The 19,568-nt window shown below is 30.8% G+C and overlaps 1 protein-coding gene and 1 long non-coding RNA gene across 10 annotated transcripts; one reads left to right on the top strand and one right to left on the bottom strand.

Moving 5' to 3' along the window:
• Nucleotides 1-2,625: 2,625 nt before the first annotated feature.
• Nucleotides 2,626-8,212, top strand: LOC123207997 (transcription factor MYB124-like). 4 transcript variants are annotated; one of them, XM_044625458.1, is made up of 12 exons: nucleotides 2,626-3,241; nucleotides 3,375-3,421; nucleotides 3,509-3,565; nucleotides 3,699-3,771; nucleotides 4,072-4,127; nucleotides 4,222-4,401; nucleotides 4,506-4,684; nucleotides 4,908-5,053; nucleotides 5,414-5,556; nucleotides 5,642-5,853; nucleotides 5,954-6,102; nucleotides 7,383-8,212. In XM_044625458.1, the coding sequence occupies exons 1-12, from the start codon at nucleotides 3,158-3,160 to the stop codon at nucleotides 7,491-7,493; spliced, it is 1,437 nt and encodes a 478-aa protein (XP_044481393.1). In that variant the 5' UTR covers nucleotides 2,626-3,157; the 3' UTR covers nucleotides 7,494-8,212. The 4 variants fall into 4 exon arrangements, with proteins under 4 accessions (XP_044481393.1, XP_044481394.1, XP_044481392.1 ...); XM_044625459.1 differs by having other exon boundaries at nucleotides 4,905-5,053; nucleotides 5,489-5,556; XM_044625457.1 differs by having other exon boundaries at nucleotides 4,905-5,053.
• A 2,820-nt stretch (nucleotides 8,213-11,032) lies between these two features.
• LOC123207995 lies at nucleotides 11,033-16,291 on the bottom strand. 6 transcript variants are annotated; one of them, XR_006500612.1, is made up of 4 exons: nucleotides 16,041-16,235; nucleotides 15,642-15,738; nucleotides 11,410-14,623; nucleotides 11,033-11,302 (listed from the first exon to the last, which is right to left on the bottom strand). It is a non-coding gene; the product is annotated as an uncharacterized LOC123207995 (long non-coding RNA). The 6 variants fall into 6 exon arrangements; XR_006500608.1 differs by having other exon boundaries at nucleotides 11,410-15,738; nucleotides 16,041-16,240; XR_006500610.1 differs by having other exon boundaries at nucleotides 15,642-16,234.
• Between the last annotated feature and the right edge of the window lie 3,277 nt (nucleotides 16,292-19,568).

The following is a 19,568-nucleotide window of genomic DNA, read 5'->3' as shown; positions in this document are numbered from 1 at the left end:
GCATTCTCAAACGATCATTCAACCTCTTAAATTATCTGATGTGATATGATGTTCAAAGCATCCACCTAGCATGATACAAACACACATACACCTTTTATGCACGATAAACATGACCTTCAATTGGACAAAATCATAATTCTTCAACACTTAGTCATTTTTTCATTCACCAGTAATAAATATAACTCACAATTGAATAAAATGACTATAAAAACCAAGCTATGCACCTATGGGTGTTACAGAAACCCATGATGGATCCAAAGCCTAGATATCTTAATAAGGGACTATCGATAAGACAACATAAACTCTATGGGTTATAAAGAAGAAGACTCTATTGCGGTTATCAAAAGATAGTCTTATCCAAATTTTATAGCATAACACCTTTGTAATAATGATCAAGTAAGAAGTTAAGTGCCCCCACAAACAAGATGTCATTGATATAGATATAATCCATTCCTATCTAAATTTAAAAATAAATTCAAGTTCTAAATTAAGCGAGTTTCAAATGTATTTTGCCTCTAGAAAACTTATATATAAGAGAGCAATAGGAGAGAGATAGAATACACATATCATCTTGTATTAATTGTTCTTGTACTATTCTTAAAGTAATGAAAATAGCATTGATGTAGGTATTACAATCATTAAGCTAAATCATGAAAAAACTCTTATGTTACATTCATTGCTTTTACTTATTTCAATTCATTTTCTTGTATACTTATAACAAACTTATTTGAGTTTTTTTATAATCTAATTATTGTTATTGCCCCTATTTTGTAAGAAACTCTAACTTGCACATGTCAGTTGGTGATGAAAAATCGCATTAAAAATTTCTACCAAATTTTTTGCATTAGGAGGTGTGGATTTGCATGAGACTATATATTATTATTTTCATCATAAAACTCTATTGAATTAATTAACAAAAGATAAAATATTCAATCTTAGGTAAATTAATTAATTAACTAATGGTAGAAATAATCAATTATTTAAATGGATAATCAATGTTTAAATAAAGAAAATAATTTATTAATTTATATTCTTAAAATTCTCATTTATTTTATTAATATAATTAAATAGACTGTTAAAATAAATAAATTTTATGCATATGTAATTCAAAAAAAAATTTCTGTTAAGATAGTTTGCATTCTAATAGATGTGGAAAGAGTTTGGAGGTAATTTTTTTGTTTGTTTGTCACTTCTACAACTGAAATGTAAAAAACTGAGGGGAAGATTTTAGCAATTTTTTCCACCCATTGGATTGTATTGAAGATCACTGAATATCTATGTAAAAAGTTAAAAATATCATCAATTAACTTAAACAATAAAATTATATGTATAAATAATAATATAATTAAAAATTATTTTATTTTTAATTTTTAATTATTCAATTATTAATATTATCGGTAACTAAATAGATATGATTATGAATTAATTAAAAATTATTTTAAGATAGTAAATTAATAATTAATTTGAAATAATAAAATATGTAAATAATTTAATTTTGAATAATTAAATCTTTAAATTAATTTATTCCAATCAAAAGTACAAGCAAGAAGCATGGTAATAACACTATATTATGTGTATCTATTTTTGCCTATATAAATAAATATATATATATGATATATCATTATATGATTAAATGTTATTTAATTTTACATTTAAAATCATTCAATTACTTAATAATATATATAAAATATATATTAATTTATATATTCAAAATAAATATATATAATTTTATTATACACTATATGCAATACGTTATGGACAAAATCTAGTTCATAATTTCAACAAATATTGATTACTAAATGTATGAGAAAATACATTTAGATTCTTAGTGAATATTATCAACGTTTGAAATGTTCTTAATAGTAATAGACCAAATTGAAATTTGAAAATATATGCCAAGTAATTAATACATGCATTTTCACATGACCATTTGGCTATATGTACAAACAAAAGAATCAAGAAGGCTGCAATTTGAATAGGAGCGCGGCCACCACACATCAAACTTACTTCGCGTGTCTTACACGCTCCAATTACATTCATATAAACTACTGACTTCTGAACCAATGGGACCAATTTCAGCATTGAATTTAGATAAGAGTTAGCTCACCAAGTGTACATCACCTGTAATTCAAAATTGTTTTCTTTTTTTTAAAAAAAAAAAAAAAAACCAAATCAATATTAATTTACAAATAAAATTCACATTTATTTGATATGTTAAAAAATAGAATAGAGTAAGTAATAACACTTAGGATGTGGTCATAGTCATGCTAATCAAATCCTAATAATTTTTTTGAAAATAATAATAATAATAATAAAATTTTAAAATAAAATTTTTCTTGATATATATATATATATCAAAAAAATTTTAAAATTTTAAAATTATATATATATATATATATATATACACACACACGCACTTTTCTTGATACACCTACGTGTAGACCTAGTGTGAAGAGTATTGATTGAGAAAACATGGAATTCAGCGTTATTTTCAAACTGCCCTTCATACCCGCGCACTAAAGCAAGAATCCGTTGATTCAAATTAATATTTTTTTTCATTTTAAATTTATTTATTATTAAATTACAGAACAGACTGACTGGGAAGAATTTAGAAAATGAGATGAATAATAATCGGACTGAGACAACAAAATCCTTCATTTCATTCACTCACCCATCAGCATCCTAACAAAGCAGCTTTCAATCTCTACACTCTCATCATTTTGTTTCTTCTCCCTTCTTTCTCCTCTTCCTTTTTTCTTTTGATTGTATATTTGTTAGATCTACCTGGCCTTTACTGCGTATTCAACCCACCCCATTACTCGAATATCGAGATCAAATTCAACCCACCCAATGAGGTTTTTGCCATTTATAGTGGTAGTAGTGAAGGGAAGCATAGAGAGAATAAGATCAAAGTTTAGGTATGTAAAAGTTTAGAATCCGAGGCATAGAGTTCTTGAGACCTCATTACGATTCCCTTTGAACCAAACAGTATCTGTAAATACCCTTCCCCAAAAAATAAAAATAAAAGAGTTTGTTCCTTTTTGAAGGCAAAGTTTTATTTTATAAGGGTGTGTGTAAAGAGTTAGCTTTAGCATGCGTGTATTGGTTTTAATAAAGGGAGGAGCGTCCTACAAAAGAAACACAAACTGAGTGAACAATGCAAGAAATCACGAAGAAGATTGGATGTGCTAATGAAGACTCCAAGAAGAAGGAACGACATATTGTTACGTGGAGTCAACAGGTTTTCTTCTCTCTCTTTTTTTAATATTATTGGTCAAGCTCTGTTTTCATCTAAATATAGTTTTTATGATTAATAGATTGATACTGGTTTATTCTGGATGGGTTTTCTCATCTGGGTTTGTCCAATTTTGTAGGAGGATAACATACTGAGGGAGCAGATTACCATACATGGAACTGATAAGTAGGGATTTTTGTTATTTATTTATCTATAGTTTCCTTTATAAAAAAATTCTGATGACGCGCTTTGGTTTGTGATATTTGTGTGCAGTTGGTCAATTATTGCATCTAAATTTAAAGATAAAACAACGAGACAGTGTAGAAGAAGGTTGGGAAATGAAATCATAATAATTTGTTCTGAATGATCTTTTTTCTGTTCCTCTTTTTTTTTCTCAAGGCGATGAAGAATTAAAAATGGGTTACGAGCGTAATCTGATGTTGGTGAAAAATTAAAATGGCAGATGGTACACATACTTGAACTCGGATTTCAAGAAGGGGGGATGGTCACCAGAAGAAGATATGCTTTTATGTGAGGTAATTGTTTGTTTTTCAATAATCTAGTAGGATGAGGTTAGTTCAACAATAATTGCTAAACTTTTTCTAAACTTATATTCCTAGATTTACTTTCTTTTCTCTTATTACAGCTCTTGTTGTAGATATTGGGTTTTTTTTTTTTTGAAACAGAAAAAAAAAATGATCAAAGTAGGCCAGACTTATAACTGATAGCTATTCATCTTGTCTCTCAAAAGTTGAGCACAAAATAACCCCCACATTTGAGTTTTGGTAAGGGTTATTTTATCACTTATTCATCTAATAACTTGAGGTGATCTGCAGGCCCAGAAAATATTTGGTAATAGATGGACGGAAATAGCCAAGGTGGTTTCTGGGAGGTACATAATTATTACTATTAGTTTTTAAAGAATTCTAATCCCATTCTGTGCATTCAGATTTTCTCAGTAATTAAACCCTCTTCTGTTTATGCAGAACTGATAATGCTGTGAAGAACCGGTTTTCCACATTGTGCAAGAAGAGAGCAAAATATGAAGCTTTAGCTAAAGAGAATAACAATCCATATATGAACCAAAACAACAAGAGAGTTTTATTCCAAAATGGGTTCAATGCAGATGGAACACGAGAAAATACAGAACTCATTAAGAGAGCTAGGTAGTGGAGTACAACATTACATTTGCTAATAAGAGTAGTTTTTTAGGAAGTAGAATTCAGTTTTGTTCTTTTACAAATTAAACTACTTCTCTGTTCCAATTCAGGAGGTCACACATCCCTGATCTCGCAGAAAGCCACAACATTGCAAACAGATCACATAGGGAATCTGGAACAACAATGAATCCACGGTTCAGACCTCCATTTACAGTGTTGGTTCAAAACTTACCCAGTGTAAACGGCTTGCCAGCCTCACATTGTGATATGAAGGAGGTGTCAAATAATGGTAAATCACTGCTGAACAAAATTTCTGGAATTATTGATCAATTAGATTGGTCTAGTAAAGCCTGAAAGACATATTTAGATGAGAAAATGAGAGAACTGTAACTCCAACAATTAATATCTGGGGGTCAACATTGTGTTTTCATATATTTCTGTTAGGTGTTTTCACTTGTGTCATATTAGCTTTGAGAAAATTAAAATAACTTCTTTTTTTGATCTTGTAGCAGCTCAGAACAATAAGACTCAAGGAATGTTTCTTAGAAAGGATGATCCAAAGATAACTGCTTTGATGCAACAAGCAGAACTTCTTAGCTCACTTGCGCTAAAAGTTAACACAGAGGACACAGAACAGAGTTTGGAAGATGCATGGAAGGTGAAATTTAATTTTGTGTTTTCTTCAGCTTTATCAACGTCATACATTGTCCTGTCAGTCATTGATCTACCAACAAGAGATAAAATTGGTTGCATTTTTTTTTTTTTTTGGATTAACAGTTAGTTTGGTTCCTAGATCATTTGGCTTTAAGATCCCTGAACTATTGTCTAACCAAACTAGAGCTACATACTTAGGCAGAAAGGCATAACTAAATCTATTGATGTCCTATGCAGCCATAAAAGTAAACCTATTCATAGCATCTTCAGTACTCTAGTACCTCAGAATTCCTCTTCATAGCGGGATAATTTTAATGATGCACAAATTTTGCATGGCTGCTAAGATTTATTGATATGCATACAGGTTCTTCAAGATTTCCTGAACCGAAGCAAAGAAAATGATATCCTAAGATATACAATCTCTGACATCGATTTTCAGTTTGAAGATTTTAAAGATTTGATAGAGGACTTAAGGAGTACTAATGAGGAAAGTCATCTGTCCTGGAGGTAATACATTAAACTATATTGGCATCTAGGTCTAAGCAGGTTTTACTTGGCATGCCATTTATAATTGGCTGTTGATATTTCATAGGCAACCAGATCTATATGAGGACTCTCCAGCCAGTTCTGAATATAGTACTGGAGCAACTCTAATTCCTCATCCAGCCTGTGATAAACCAGATCAAATTCAAGCTGAGGTAGATGCACTGCATCAGGATATTGTAGCTGAATTGCAATCAATTCATATTGGCGAGCAACATTGCTTGGGGCAGCAAAATAAAGGGAGTGCAAACACAAATGAAGGTGATAAAATTTTTATTGGAATAAGCTATATTTTTCTATAGTGTGGATTATACATTCAGAGTTAATAAATTTGCTGATGAAATGTTTGAATTTAATGCAGTGGTGTTATTCCCCTCTGGTGGTGAAGACACGAACAACACTGGAGCTGTCTCTGTCTCATCAAGTACAGCGTTCAGTTCCCCCCTCCAGGTTACTCCACTATTCAGATCCTTAGCAGCAGGGATCCCCAGCCCAAAATTCTCAGAAAGTGTAAGTAATCTTAAACCATTGTGTCTACTAGATTTAAAACAAGTAGTGGCAGTAAAGTGATAAAATCATGAAGTCAACAACTATTGAATCTAAAGCAGAATTCATAGTGGCAGTAGGGAAAGGATCTGTGAGATATTACAATGATGAAGCTTTTGTAGTAAATGAATATGGGAGATAATAGTTTATCCAGCCAGCAGAGCATAATTGGTGCCATGCAAATGGCTTGTTATGTGCTATCAAGCTGGCAGCAGCAGAACTTGTAGTACTTGCTTTAGCACTCACTCTAGCATGAAATTATTTAATTTAGATTCCTGCAGAAAATGTGATGGCACTGATTCTAACTATATACAACACACATTTCTAAATAATGTATGCATTTGATTTTATAGTACAGCACTTTCACTAGATACACCCATCAAATAAAAACAAGAGCAAAGACAATAGAGAACACTAAGAACTAGATGCTGAGGTATGTCTACTTTCAAGATGGATTAATCTAAGATTTGGTTTTCCTCCTGTTTCTTCCTGTAACAAACCTAAGTACCGATAGTGTTTCTTTCCAGAATTTTTATTGGTGACTTTGGCTTCACTCATATTGTTTCCTAACCATGTTAGTTATATGTCTATAGTTTACAGTTATTAATCTCTAATAAAGAAACAGCTTTTCTGTATGAAATAAATGAAACACATTAAGAGCAATACTGTCAAGGAAAGAGTATTAATGTTGGGATCAGAAAAATATTCATGGTTGAGTGACTGCAAAACTGCCACAGGAGTGGAACTTAGATGTCATCAGTACGAAGCCAACAATCATTCTTCTCTTTATGTTGGGTAATGAGGTCACCTGGTTTTTATCAGACTACTACTGGATGAAGTGAATCTAAGAGGCTGCATATATTTTTTTTCATTGGAACTTTGTCAAGCAGACGCCTTAGGTGTTGATTTTTATTTTTAGAAAATGAATAATTATATGAAACTAGGAGATCTATTTTCTCCTTCCATTATGGTGTTATTTAAACACAATAAATATTCCAAGGTAGCTAATCTTTGTGCAATCTCTACCAAATCAGTGTAATTATAAAGTTCCATCATTTTATTCTTCCCTTTTAATCCTATTTCACCTTTTTGTCTTTCTTTGCTCTTGTAGTTTCGCTAAGATTAAAGCAGAATTCAATCAAAGTTCCCATATTTAGATATAAGTATACTACTCTATATCTGCTTATATGCATATATCAGATTTTGATGTGAGGCTAACCAATTTCTTTTTCTTTCATTTTCAGGAGCGGAATTTCTTACTAAGAACACTTGGAATTGAGTCCCCTTCCCCCAATCCAAGCACCAATTCTGTCCAACCACCTCCCTGCAAAAGAGCCCTTCTCCAAAGTCTATAACCACCTTCTCTGATCTACTCACTTATACAATTCTAAATGCTCTAAACCACTATATCTCATCTTTGATCCCAAGGGCGAGTACAACATATATTGAGTTTTTTTTTTTTTTTTGCTTTCTTTTGTTTGAATTCAGTTTCCCAGGATTATGGCCATCTCAGCCTAAAATTTTACAAATAGGCTTATACAAGATCTGCATTCCAAGACCCCTGGTCTAGGATGTTGTTGAGCATTCTACTCTCAGAAACATCTAACATGTTCTGAGTGCCTTTCACATTTTTTCTTTTTCTAAATTTTCTCTCTTTCATATTCTAATAGAGGAGTGCCCTAATACTTAGTAAAATTCCCTCTTGGTTTTTTAGATGTCTGTCATTCTTTCGTTTGTCTTATCATGTGATTGGTACCGGGCATACCTTCTTCCAATCCAGTTTTTGGCCTTGAATATTGTCATTTGTACAGAACCTGCTACATAAACCCTAGTCAGAGTGTAATTATACATAGGCAGCTCGCCTATATAAGACTAAAGAAACAGACCCCCAAAAAAAAAAAAAGTAAAGATGAATAACAAGTTGAGCCGATTCATATTTGTTGTTTGTTTTATGGTGTGCAAAGGGTATAGAATAAGTTTCTACCTAATTTTTGTGTGTTTTCATTTCCATGATTTATAATGTAATGTAATTTGATACTGCTAGTGTGGAAATTTGTTTTTGCTTTGGCGTGTATGTTCAGTCTTATCTTTTTTACCTTGTTTGAATCAATGCATTGTGAAAACTTTGCAGCAGATTCTCTCACATAAAAGCATGAAACTGAATTGAGAAGAAAATGCAGGAAAGCAGTTGAGATGTGTAACACATTTCATTGCATTTTCTTTCATTTCTTCAGCAAACAAGTATATAAGAAGCAGAGATTTAATGAAACAAAAGAAACAGAAGAAAAGAAAAGAAATGAGAATTTAAAGGAGCAAATATTTTACTTACACAACAGAAGAGAGGATAGACAAGAATTTGTTTGTTGGAGTAATTTCTTTTTCTTCTTTTTGCCAAGGCCTTTACCAGTTGTGGAGAAGAATTGAAAGGTTGAAGAAGAGTGTTATTTTGGAAAAATATAATTATGGTCAAACCAAAAGGTTTGTTAAAGTATACAGAAGGGGAGGGAAGCTAAAACAAAATAAAGTGCAGTTATGAGATTTGACCATTTTATCCCTTAATTAACATGCTTACCTCAAATTAAAGCCCTAAGTTCTTGACCCCATGATTCGTGGCCGCAATGACTTCACCCATGAAAATCAATTGGTCGTTTTTCCGGAATTTTCCAAAGCCCCCGTAAATTTGTGAGAATACTTTTTTCACCCGAAAAAAAAAAGATTTTTCATTTGTTAATTTTGAAAAGTTTATTTTTTTCATCCCTTCATTAAAGTTAAATATTATTTTTAATAATTAAAATACATTTTCATTATTTTATATAATATATAATAAAAAATATTACGTGCATTTATAAACAAATATTAATTTAAATATTAATAATGATGTATCATTATTATTATTCAAATTGATTCTTGTTTAAATATATTTTTTAATATATAATAAGTTAATATCACATACATCTCTAATAAGACTAACAAATTATATATTCACCTTAACTATTTTATATTTTTCTTTTTTTTTTAATTTTTAAACTCTAAATCTAGCCGAAATAATATTTAAATCACTATAAAAACCTTCCACGCCAAAATATGTTTTCTTGGCCACAAGTAGAGCAACCATGGTAGGCATTTCTTGTCTACTAATGGTATATCACTATGTTGAATTTGCTCATTAGGCCACACGCGGCGTCGCAATAACAATCTCCTAAAACTCATAAACCTAAAAGTGAACCACCATTTTGCAAAACATCATCACTTTGCTTCTGAAAAAGCAAGATACAATTAGGTTTATGGAACAAAGCTTTCCTAATGTTGTTATTTGAATTTATGGATTTGGCGGAACTTGGGTAATGCTTTTCTAGAACCACAAATTTCAAATTTAGGTTGTCATGGATGATGCAATATCTATAGTGCCCTTACATAGATAATTTTCCATAACATACGTTGGGCTCCAAGGGGTAAATAATCACAATATTTCAAAATGCATAGTCTAGATAGTATTTCGCCCTCAGATTTGGTTAGTTGTTGGCTCTGTTGGTTGCTAGTGACCGATATGGTGGTTGCTTTCACATTAGCCTCCCACCTACTTCCATAATTTTTCTTCTGTTTTGATTGTCTAGCTAGTTTTAGTGCTTTAATTTGATTCCATGTAAGTTATTATTTATGTTGTTGAAGATTGTGAAGCAAATGAAAATGATGGGCAACAATAGATTCAAGATTTTTGTCAAGGGGAGCCTTTGCATAGGGGCAGATTCAAGTTAAGTTGACTCGAACTTGAATCCATATTCAACTCAAATGAGTCAAACTCAAGTTAGAACTCTAAGTGAATTTGAGTTTGACTTATTTGCCCTGATAACATTATTAGCTTTATAACAATATTGTTTATCCTTTCAATATTACTTTTCACTTTGTTGACATCACTATTTATCTTGTTGAAATTCCTTCAATGACACCATACATCTGCTCAAGCTTAAGCTTGAGCTATAGATTTGAGTCAAACTCGAATTAGCCTGTATTCCGACTTGACTTAAATCAACCATTACCTCCACTATTCTGTAATTGTTTACCAATCAACACATCTTTTGCTTTGGAACAACACCGAATCGATTACCAAAATGATCATTTTTTTTTATTGCTATGCAGAATTAAGGTAATGAAATATACATTCCAGTTGTCATAATGCCAACGTGTGAAAACTTAAATTACACCATCAAACCAATTTGGCATACAAACTTATTTTTGAAGCATCGTGTGAACTCACACAAAAAGAAACATTTTGTTATAGTAAATTATTCCCAAGTAAGGTTTTTAAAATCAGACCAGTAATCAAACTAGTTGTTTAACTGGTCTATGGTTCGATCGGTTCAACTGATTGAATCAATCGATTTAACTTATTATCAAATTATAATGAATTTATTAAATAATATCATCATAATGAACACATATTTCAAACATAAACCATATGAAGTTTATTAAAAGCAAAGTTGTTTTTCTTGTTCCAGTAAACCTCGTGCCTTAAATTTCTTGTTTTTGAAGATTCTAAGCAAATTACTTTACAGTAAATGTCTACAATAGAGAAGGCTTAATTCTGTAGGTAATTAAAATAAGCCAGTTAATTAAATTTAAAAGTAACATAAAAGAATATATATCCCCTCCTCTGAGGGCGGTTTAAAGTCTAATTGGAATTTATATAATTCTGCCTCATATTTAGGGCTGGATTCGAACCAAACCAGTTCGAGCTCGAGCTCGGCTTGATCGAGCCCGAAATGAACTAACCCTAGCCGAGCTTGAGCCACTCCCCAGATTTTTTAATTAAAAATTTTGATACAAAACGATATCGTTTTGACCAATATGTATTAAAACGACGTTGTTCTAATAACGAATAACAAACCGAGCCGAATTCGAACTAAGTTCAAGCTTGACTTTCACGAGCTCGACAACTATATGTGAACTGAGCCGAGCTCGAGCTCGGCTCAAATCCAGCCCTGCTTATATTGATGTTTCAGCAATCATTTGCATAAGGAATAAAGATTTTACATGATTTCCATAAGCACAAAAGCCTCCAATTGCTATAGGGAACAGACACATAGCAATGAATACATAGGCAACTTTGGCTCCTTTCCACATAGGGCACACTCGCTGGGTGCTTAAAGGTAGATGGCTTTGTTGCCTGAAAAATATCAAATGAGATCATGAAATCATTCAGATAATGAATATAACGCTTTTAAATATAACTGATTTTGCTAGTGCTTCAAAAATTATTAAGCTCATTTATACCTATATTTCCATAGCTAAATTGTGGCCTCTAAATGCAAACGCTATAATTCCAAGTGCATTAAAGATAGAAAAGAGAGAAGCTGCACAAGATAGCAATGAAAGGGGCTCATAAGAGATTGATGGTGGCCTTTGTTGGCTAACAGAGAGTACCCACACCATGGTGGAGTAAGTAATGGCTATTATAGCCCCTACTAGTGAAAGCCCTGTAATTGAGTTGAGGTTTGAGAGCTGAGATAGGACAATGCATAGAGAAGCGAACACCAAATACCACTCAATCATTGTTAGAGGATTTGAGGAAGAAAGAGGTCCACAAACTATCTAGAAGAATAGTTTCAATGTATCTCCTCCTATCAAAATTAACACTGTTGCAGTTCCGACTGATAAATAAACAATTGGGAAGAGAGCAAGCCAAACACCAAGTCTTTCCCCTGCAAAAGATATAGCATATTCCATTAAGTCTCTCCAATGCAACACATATCACAACATAAATGAATGTCTTTGAAAGAAGTCTCCCCTGATTTCCTGGTTAGTTCCTTGGCAGTTCACCTAGGATTCTATGTCTCAATCCTTCATGGAAAATTTCAGATAAATTATAATGAATTTCTTAAATAATATCATCATAACAAACACATATTTTAAACATAAACTATATGAATTTCATCAAAAACAAAGTTGTATAATTATCAATAACAACAAAGTATATTTGCTTCTTTGAATCATAAATTTCAATTCATTGAAAGAAAGACAAAAAACTCAAAAAAACTAAAACAACAAAACAATTTTAAATATCTTAATCAAACAATTAGCACTCCACGGTGGAATTTCCAACCAATCTTCATTATTATCATGGTCATCACATATCACCATTTCATCATCTTCATCGCTTATAAAAATATAATAAGGTTATAATTTAACATAAATCTGAAATACACATGAACTTAAGAGACCTATTGATTTTAAACAAACCTTTAGGATCATGAGAACATGAGTCTTCAATATCTTTTCGATATTCTTCTTCAAACATGTTTTCTAATTCATCATAGTCAAGTTCTCATTCTTCCTCTTCATCCACAACCCAAAACTTAGTTTTATCAATTGATTCATAATTTATAGGATCATATGACTTCTTGGAGGATATAATCATATACATTAATACAAAAATATTATTCTCATTAGTAAACCTAATATAAAATACATACATATATATAAACATGTAAAATCACATGAGAAAAGAAATTTAATTTTTTTTATAAGTATCTTTCAATCGCAAATTGTAATGAATATAGACAGGATTATTAAGCCTTTGATGCTTTAACCTATTTCTTTTTTTCGTGTGGATGCAGTCAAATACACTCTAATTTCGTTCACATCCAGAAAAAGTTGTTTGGCTAAGAAACCTTATTGCTAACTTTTATAGATTTGAAGTTTCATAACCAAATAATCTTCACCATTCATCTTTCATTAAAAAATAAGTTAAATGATCAAATAACTAAACATATAGTAAATAAAATTAAAGTTAATAGTAAACATTAAAGCATAGATAAATTTTGATTCTCACTGGGTGAATACTTCTACTACTAGTATAAGCTAATGAATGAGAAAAACTTTTTAAACGATCTCGATATAAACCAGTTTCAACTGACAACCTTGACTTGTCATATATAATTTGTTTTTCAGTCACATCCATCAACCCACTTATAATCTCTGATTTTTTGTAAAAATTGTCTCGATCAAATTGAAAAGTTGAGTTCAACCAATATGCTACAACATGAAGACTTTGACGCAACATTTTATCCTATCTAGTATTTATAATGTTGGTGTAAGGCTTGTACAAATACTTCTTATTTTTGAATAACTTCTTAATACCCAAGCGTGCCCTATACATCCCTTCATAAACATAACCTAAGTAGGTTTCTCATCAAAATCATAAATACGCAAAAGACATATTAGTGGAGTCATAATCCTTACTATGATCAAACAATGATTTCAGAAATTTCCATTAAGAACAATTTGTTTAACTTTTTTACACTTTTGCATCTTTAAGAATTTTTTGTAATCCACACAATAACAACAGCTTGCAAATCATTTTTATGATCATGTAAACTTTTCAAAACAATTAAATTGGTGGCAAAGTGAGTGGCTCCAGGATGAATAATTTTTCTCCAATTTGGCCTTTTTCTTAATCAATTCAAAGTGCATTTATGATTATAAACAAAAATTGTTACCTTAAAATCAAGATTGACCAAACTTTGCACCTCAAACATTTCTCCTATGTCTTCAATTATTAAATTAATGCAATGAGCAGCGCATGGTGACCAACTAATGTGAGGAAATCTTTTAGTAAGTAAATATCAACCAGTTCTACAAACAAATTACACGAAGTATCTACATTTGTGGAAAAACTTGAAACATCAACTGTTTGACAAATATAATTCCTTTAGGCTAATATACTAAGAAATTTATTAAAGACATTTGTCTTATGTTTGTCCAGCCATTGGCCATAATGGAACAACCTATTTCATCCCAAGTGCTTCAATAAGAGTCAAGAATCAATTTTACATGTTGCTTAACATCTTTTAACAAATTTACACATAAAGCATGATAAGATGGACCCTTATATCTATGACCCAAATTTGTTATCTTACTTATTGTAGTTTGATAAAAAAGAGAATTCACTATATTTGTAGGAATACATGCATAGTAAAACTATAAGGCAATTTCCAAGTCAGTATCATGCCATCTTTATTGACTTTGCATGCATGCCGTGATACTAGGTTGAGAAAGATCGCAAGGCATTTTGAAAAATGTGTCAATTCTAGCACTTGCTTTTCCCTTTCCTTTAGAGGAACTTATAGATTGATGCTCATAAATCTCTTGAATATTATCATGATCATTATATGATCCCCTTATTTCTTTAGATTTTTCAATAATTTCTTGCAATAACTCTTTTATTTGAAATCGAACATCTTCAGTAACCTTTTTACATGGATCAACATTACCTCTTTCTTTAGCTAGCTGTTGTTTCATTCTATTAATACCTCCACTTGCTATTTACTTTTGACAAAATCCATATATTAGCACCTTCTTCCCTTTAGAATTAGCTCCCTCACTAATATACTTATGTGCTATATCCTTCTTTTGCCGTATGGAACGTTGGGAAGATGCTTGCTCTTTAGATTCTGCCTCAGAAGATGATAATATGTTTTCCATTTCACTAAAAAAATAAACTATCATTTGTAATGACATTATTACAAGCAAACACTTTTCAACAAGGTAAAATGGACACACTAACTTAGACATATGATTTTTTAATCCTACCAAGAATTGAATGTTATTATAAAATATTTATATATTCCTAAAACAACATTACATGATCAAACAGTGAATTCAATTGAGACTTTGAATACAAATGACATAAGATTATACAGAATAAACGTGGAATAATAACTTTTAAAACTTATTCTTTTATCAAAATTCGATCAAATGAGATGAGCTTTGACATTTTATAAACAATGATGTAAATGTTATAGTTTCTAAATGGAATTCAAAGTTTCAAATTTTAACTAACATAACATAAGCTTTTCAAATATTGAAAATGAAATTAAATATTTTCTAGAGAGCAAGTTTCTCACTCTGTACACTTAAATTATTTATTTAGACAAGGTGTTTCTTTTATTTATTAAAGCTAAAACATATTTTGTTATGCTTGGTTATATAAAAAAGAAACTAAATTATGACTATAATATAATCATTTGTTTGATTTTGAAATGGCAGCTGAAGAGCTATTTTGGATTTGATACCTTTTTTGCAATGGGTGTTAGAAGATTTGGAGATAGAGTATTTTTATTAGGAATTTGAGGAAACCCATTGAAGAGGTCATTCCCAAACTGGAGAAAAAATTGTCATGTAATGTTGTTTTAGGAATATAAACTCCAAATAAATCATATAGATATTAAATTAGTTTTCATGAGAAGAAATTTCTGAACCATAATTATCAATTTAAAATCTATTGAATTATAAAACTCAGTTCATTTGTTGCAAAAATTAAGCACAAATTCGTTACCCAGAATATTGAAGAGCTTAATTCACCTCATTCATAAACATAAAAAAAATTCTAAACAAATAACAAAAATTTTCTTAGCAACCAAACAGAAGAAAATAGGAAGCTCATCTTGACAGGAAAACAGAGAGAAATAAACAATTATATGGATAACGGAAAGATTGATAATTACCAGAGATACGTGGAACGGAGGTGGAAGGTAGAAATAAAGTGAAAATGTGATGATTTAATCAATTACCCAGCAACACTGAAGAACATTATCTGGTTTCCTGGGCAATATTTGGCTCAAAAACTCATTTCAAACAGAGATCATCATTTGAGTAAACAAATCAAAAACTGAAACATCAATGGATTTTAGTAAACAAAAACTAAAACAAAGATTATCACCATTTCAAACAGAAACTCATTTGATTAAATAAAACTGAAACATTAACAGATTTCAGTAAACAAAAACTGAAACAGAGATCATCACCATTTCAAATAGAAAAACAAGCACTAAGACCAGAGATTACAGTAGACCCATTTCAGTAAACAAGGAGATAAATAACAAATCAGGAAGAAGAAGACTTACTGACAAGTTGAGCAACGATTGAGACTAGAGATATAGAATGAATTACCAATGCTACACTTGGGAGATGGCAGACTAGAATACCCAGTGAATTGTGATGTTAAGTGGAATCGTGAATTGGGAATAATTTAAGGTTTTATGCTAATTCAATTAATAATATTAATAGTCTTAACCCAGACTAACCCAGACTAACTAGAAGGCAGAAGCGACAAGAGCCAACAATGCCATCCCACCACATATGGAATTTATAAACAGTTTTTTTTTTTTTTTTTGGGAAATTTTAGAGTCAAACTCAATTCTTCTGGTTCTGATCTGTCTGTCTGGTTTACCGATTTTGATCGAGCCAATTAACAGACCATGTTTTTATATAAATTGGACCGGACTTGAAGTGGTTCCTGATTAAACTGATTGGTCCAGTCTGATTTTAAAAACCATAGTCCCAAGTTAAAAAAAAATACAAAATTGATAGTTTGTTCTTGATAAAATATCACGTAACCAATTTACCCACATCTTTGAAATAAAACACATAAAGTTCAACAATATAAGCTTTATAAATTAGAGGTATACTTGCTTATAACACGACTTTCCATTTTGTTAATTCTTGAAAGCCTTATTGATATCTACTTTGTTAATTACAACAAAACCTTTTCTTTCAATGTAAACAACCAAACATTCATTTATCCAATTGTTGTTCGTTTGATTATGAAAAGTAATCTTTACAGAATTCATTGTAAATAATACCCTTTCAACTTTTTCAATAACTACGAGTAAAACCAATACTAACTTAATAAGCAAGAAAACTTAATCCAATACAACATTTTTCTTAAACTCTACAATTTTCTTAGTAGTGTCGACAATTCCTTCATCATAAAATTCATAGAAGTAAAAAAACAATCTTAAACATAATCATTAATGTAAAAACTATAACCTTACAAATTAGAGACTCAAATGTTGGTTTGGAAAAATTGCATATTATAGACAAAAACCAATATCGTAGTTTGCAAATAGCACTGACAGAACAACTGGGCAAATTGTAGATTGCAAGGCTCATCTTTTTCGGGATAAGCTTCAACGAAATATTGCAAAAGTAAACAAGCTAGAGAAGGAAATGGCCAGTGTGACTTGTAGCCTACAAATTCCAAGATAAGGATAGGCCTAAGTTATACTATTAAACTTTTTTTAAAAATTATTTTAAGGATAGGACTAGGCCTACCGTAAAAAGGGTTGGTTCCATCATTGAAAGTGGGATGGTGGTGGTTTCACAGTATGAGGAGGTTATGGGTGGTGGTTAATATAGGGAGGGATAATGGTGAGGTTTGAAATGAAGGGTTTTGGATAGTGGTGGAGTTTAATATGCAAGAAGTTAAATTTTATAAATTTTTGAGGTAAACTATTATTTAGCTTCAACAAAAGCAAATCATAATTTAGTATTTTTTTACTAATTTTATGATAAATTAGCATATTTTATTATCAAATTTAGGGAAAAGGACTATTTCCCACCCAAATTTTAACCCAATTTCAAAAGTATATCTACACTTGATGAAAAACTCAAACACCCACCCAAAGTTTAATCTGTTAGGACTTACCCACATATTTTCTGTTAGGGTTAAGGGATAAATTTGTCATTTTATCAATAATATTAAATAATTAAAATTTTATCTCATTTTTTTCCTTTAATTTGAAAACCTAACATTTGTCCCTTGAATTAAGTTTTAAAAAATTCATTTTTTCCCCTTGAAATTCAGCCACTTTCTTTGGCAACGGAGAAGTTTTTGTCCAAAGGTTGACCTCTAAACGACGATCGTCGTCTAGATCTGGACGACGCTTGTCACTCTCTCTCCAGCCACATCATCACCGGTGGCCGGAGGGAAAGTGAAAAAAAATTAGGGATTTAGGGGGGTGAAAGTCACTTTTCAAAGTTCAGGTATGGGGGAAAAGTTAATTTTTAAAATTGGAGGGGAAAAATGCGATAAAATTATATAACTTGAATATAAACAGTAAAATAATGGTTTGACCCCTATATTTAACAAAAAACTTAACGACGGTTTAGAAATGGGTGGATGTTTGGGTTTTTTATCAGACGTGGGTATGCTTTTGAGATTAGGTTAAAAATTTGGTGGGAAATAGTCGTTTTCCCTTAAATTTAATATGGTTTGAAAATTGTAATTTTTTTGTGATAATACACTCAACCATGGGTGAAAGAGTAATGAAAATAAAGATCAAATTTTAACTTGAATTTAAGGTTGTCAACCTGACCCAACTTTAGTAGGGAGGAGATTCCTAATAGAAATGAAGATGGGGATGGGAATGAAAATATTCTCGCAATTAGGGATGAGGATATATATATCCTCACCCACAACCTAACTTGTGCCTGTCTCTTTGTATTAATATCTAAACTTAAAATACTAACATATATTTTGTAAGTTTAGTTTATTACAAATTTGCCACTATTATAGAAACCCAAATTCTTAACCCTAAATCTCATTACTTTTCTTTGCACTTGCCAATACCCACCAACTCTTTAGTTCTCTTTTCATCTCTAGACTCCAGCTCTCTAACCACCATTTGAATTGATTCCATTGTGAATTAAAGGCATATTTTAACTCTCTCTTAGCTTTATAATTTTCCTCCAACTCATTATCTTAGTCACTTGACTTTATCTCGTTGTTGTAAAATGAGATAACATTATTAATGGAGTTGTTATCATTCTTCTCATCCTTATATAAATTTTAAAAAAAAATCATAATAGAAAGCTACATTAAATAAGAGAGGTTGTGATTGAATAGGAGAAGTATTTATATGATTGAAACGAAAAAAGAAACTCCCATTAATGTTGAGAATTTTTAAACGTTTCTTTGGTAAATTTAAAGGGATTTATATAGATGTACATTGTATAGGCTTTTGAAACTTTTAAAACCACTAAAACTTGGTTGGATGGGAAAATAGTAAACTAAAGAAACCTAAAAACAAATTGGAACCTATTAAAGAAAGTCCAGTTGACTGTTGTATGCCTTTTCAAGCTTGAAAATTTATGTTATTCCTAAATCTCATAAAACTTGGGAAAAGTACAACTAAAGCAGAATCTTATTAATGCATATGAACATAAAAATAAGGCTTAAAATTATATTGAGAATTGTATGGAGAGCTAGCTCTTCAAAGTAGAACAATATAGATGAACTTTGGCAAGATACTAGTATTTTGATATAAAGGAAAATTAATAATTATTTTAAGCTTCTTTCTATTTAAAATTTTCTTTTATACACATACTTATATGTCCGTAAGATAACACAAAAAGTTTCATAAAATTTGAATGAGAAATAGAATTTGGCTTTTGTGTTCTACATTGACTTATATTCTAAATTTTGGACTATTTGTCAAGAATGTTAGTTAAAGACTATTTTTCTAATTAAAAAAAAATTGAAAATGTTAGCATCCAAAATTCTTATTCTTCCAAAATTTTAATATCTTTTAAAAGTGGTCATCATACTACAACTATGGTAAGAAGTAATCAAATGCAATTGTTAGTTGATA

This window comes from Mangifera indica, unplaced genomic scaffold, assembly GCF_011075055.1.
Source record: "Mangifera indica cultivar Alphonso unplaced genomic scaffold, CATAS_Mindica_2.1 Un_0126, whole genome shotgun sequence".
Taxonomy (NCBI): domain Eukaryota; kingdom Viridiplantae; phylum Streptophyta; class Magnoliopsida; order Sapindales; family Anacardiaceae; genus Mangifera; species Mangifera indica.
The sequence above is the reverse complement of the archived record's forward strand: the minus strand, read 5'-3'. Positions and strand labels throughout refer to the sequence as shown.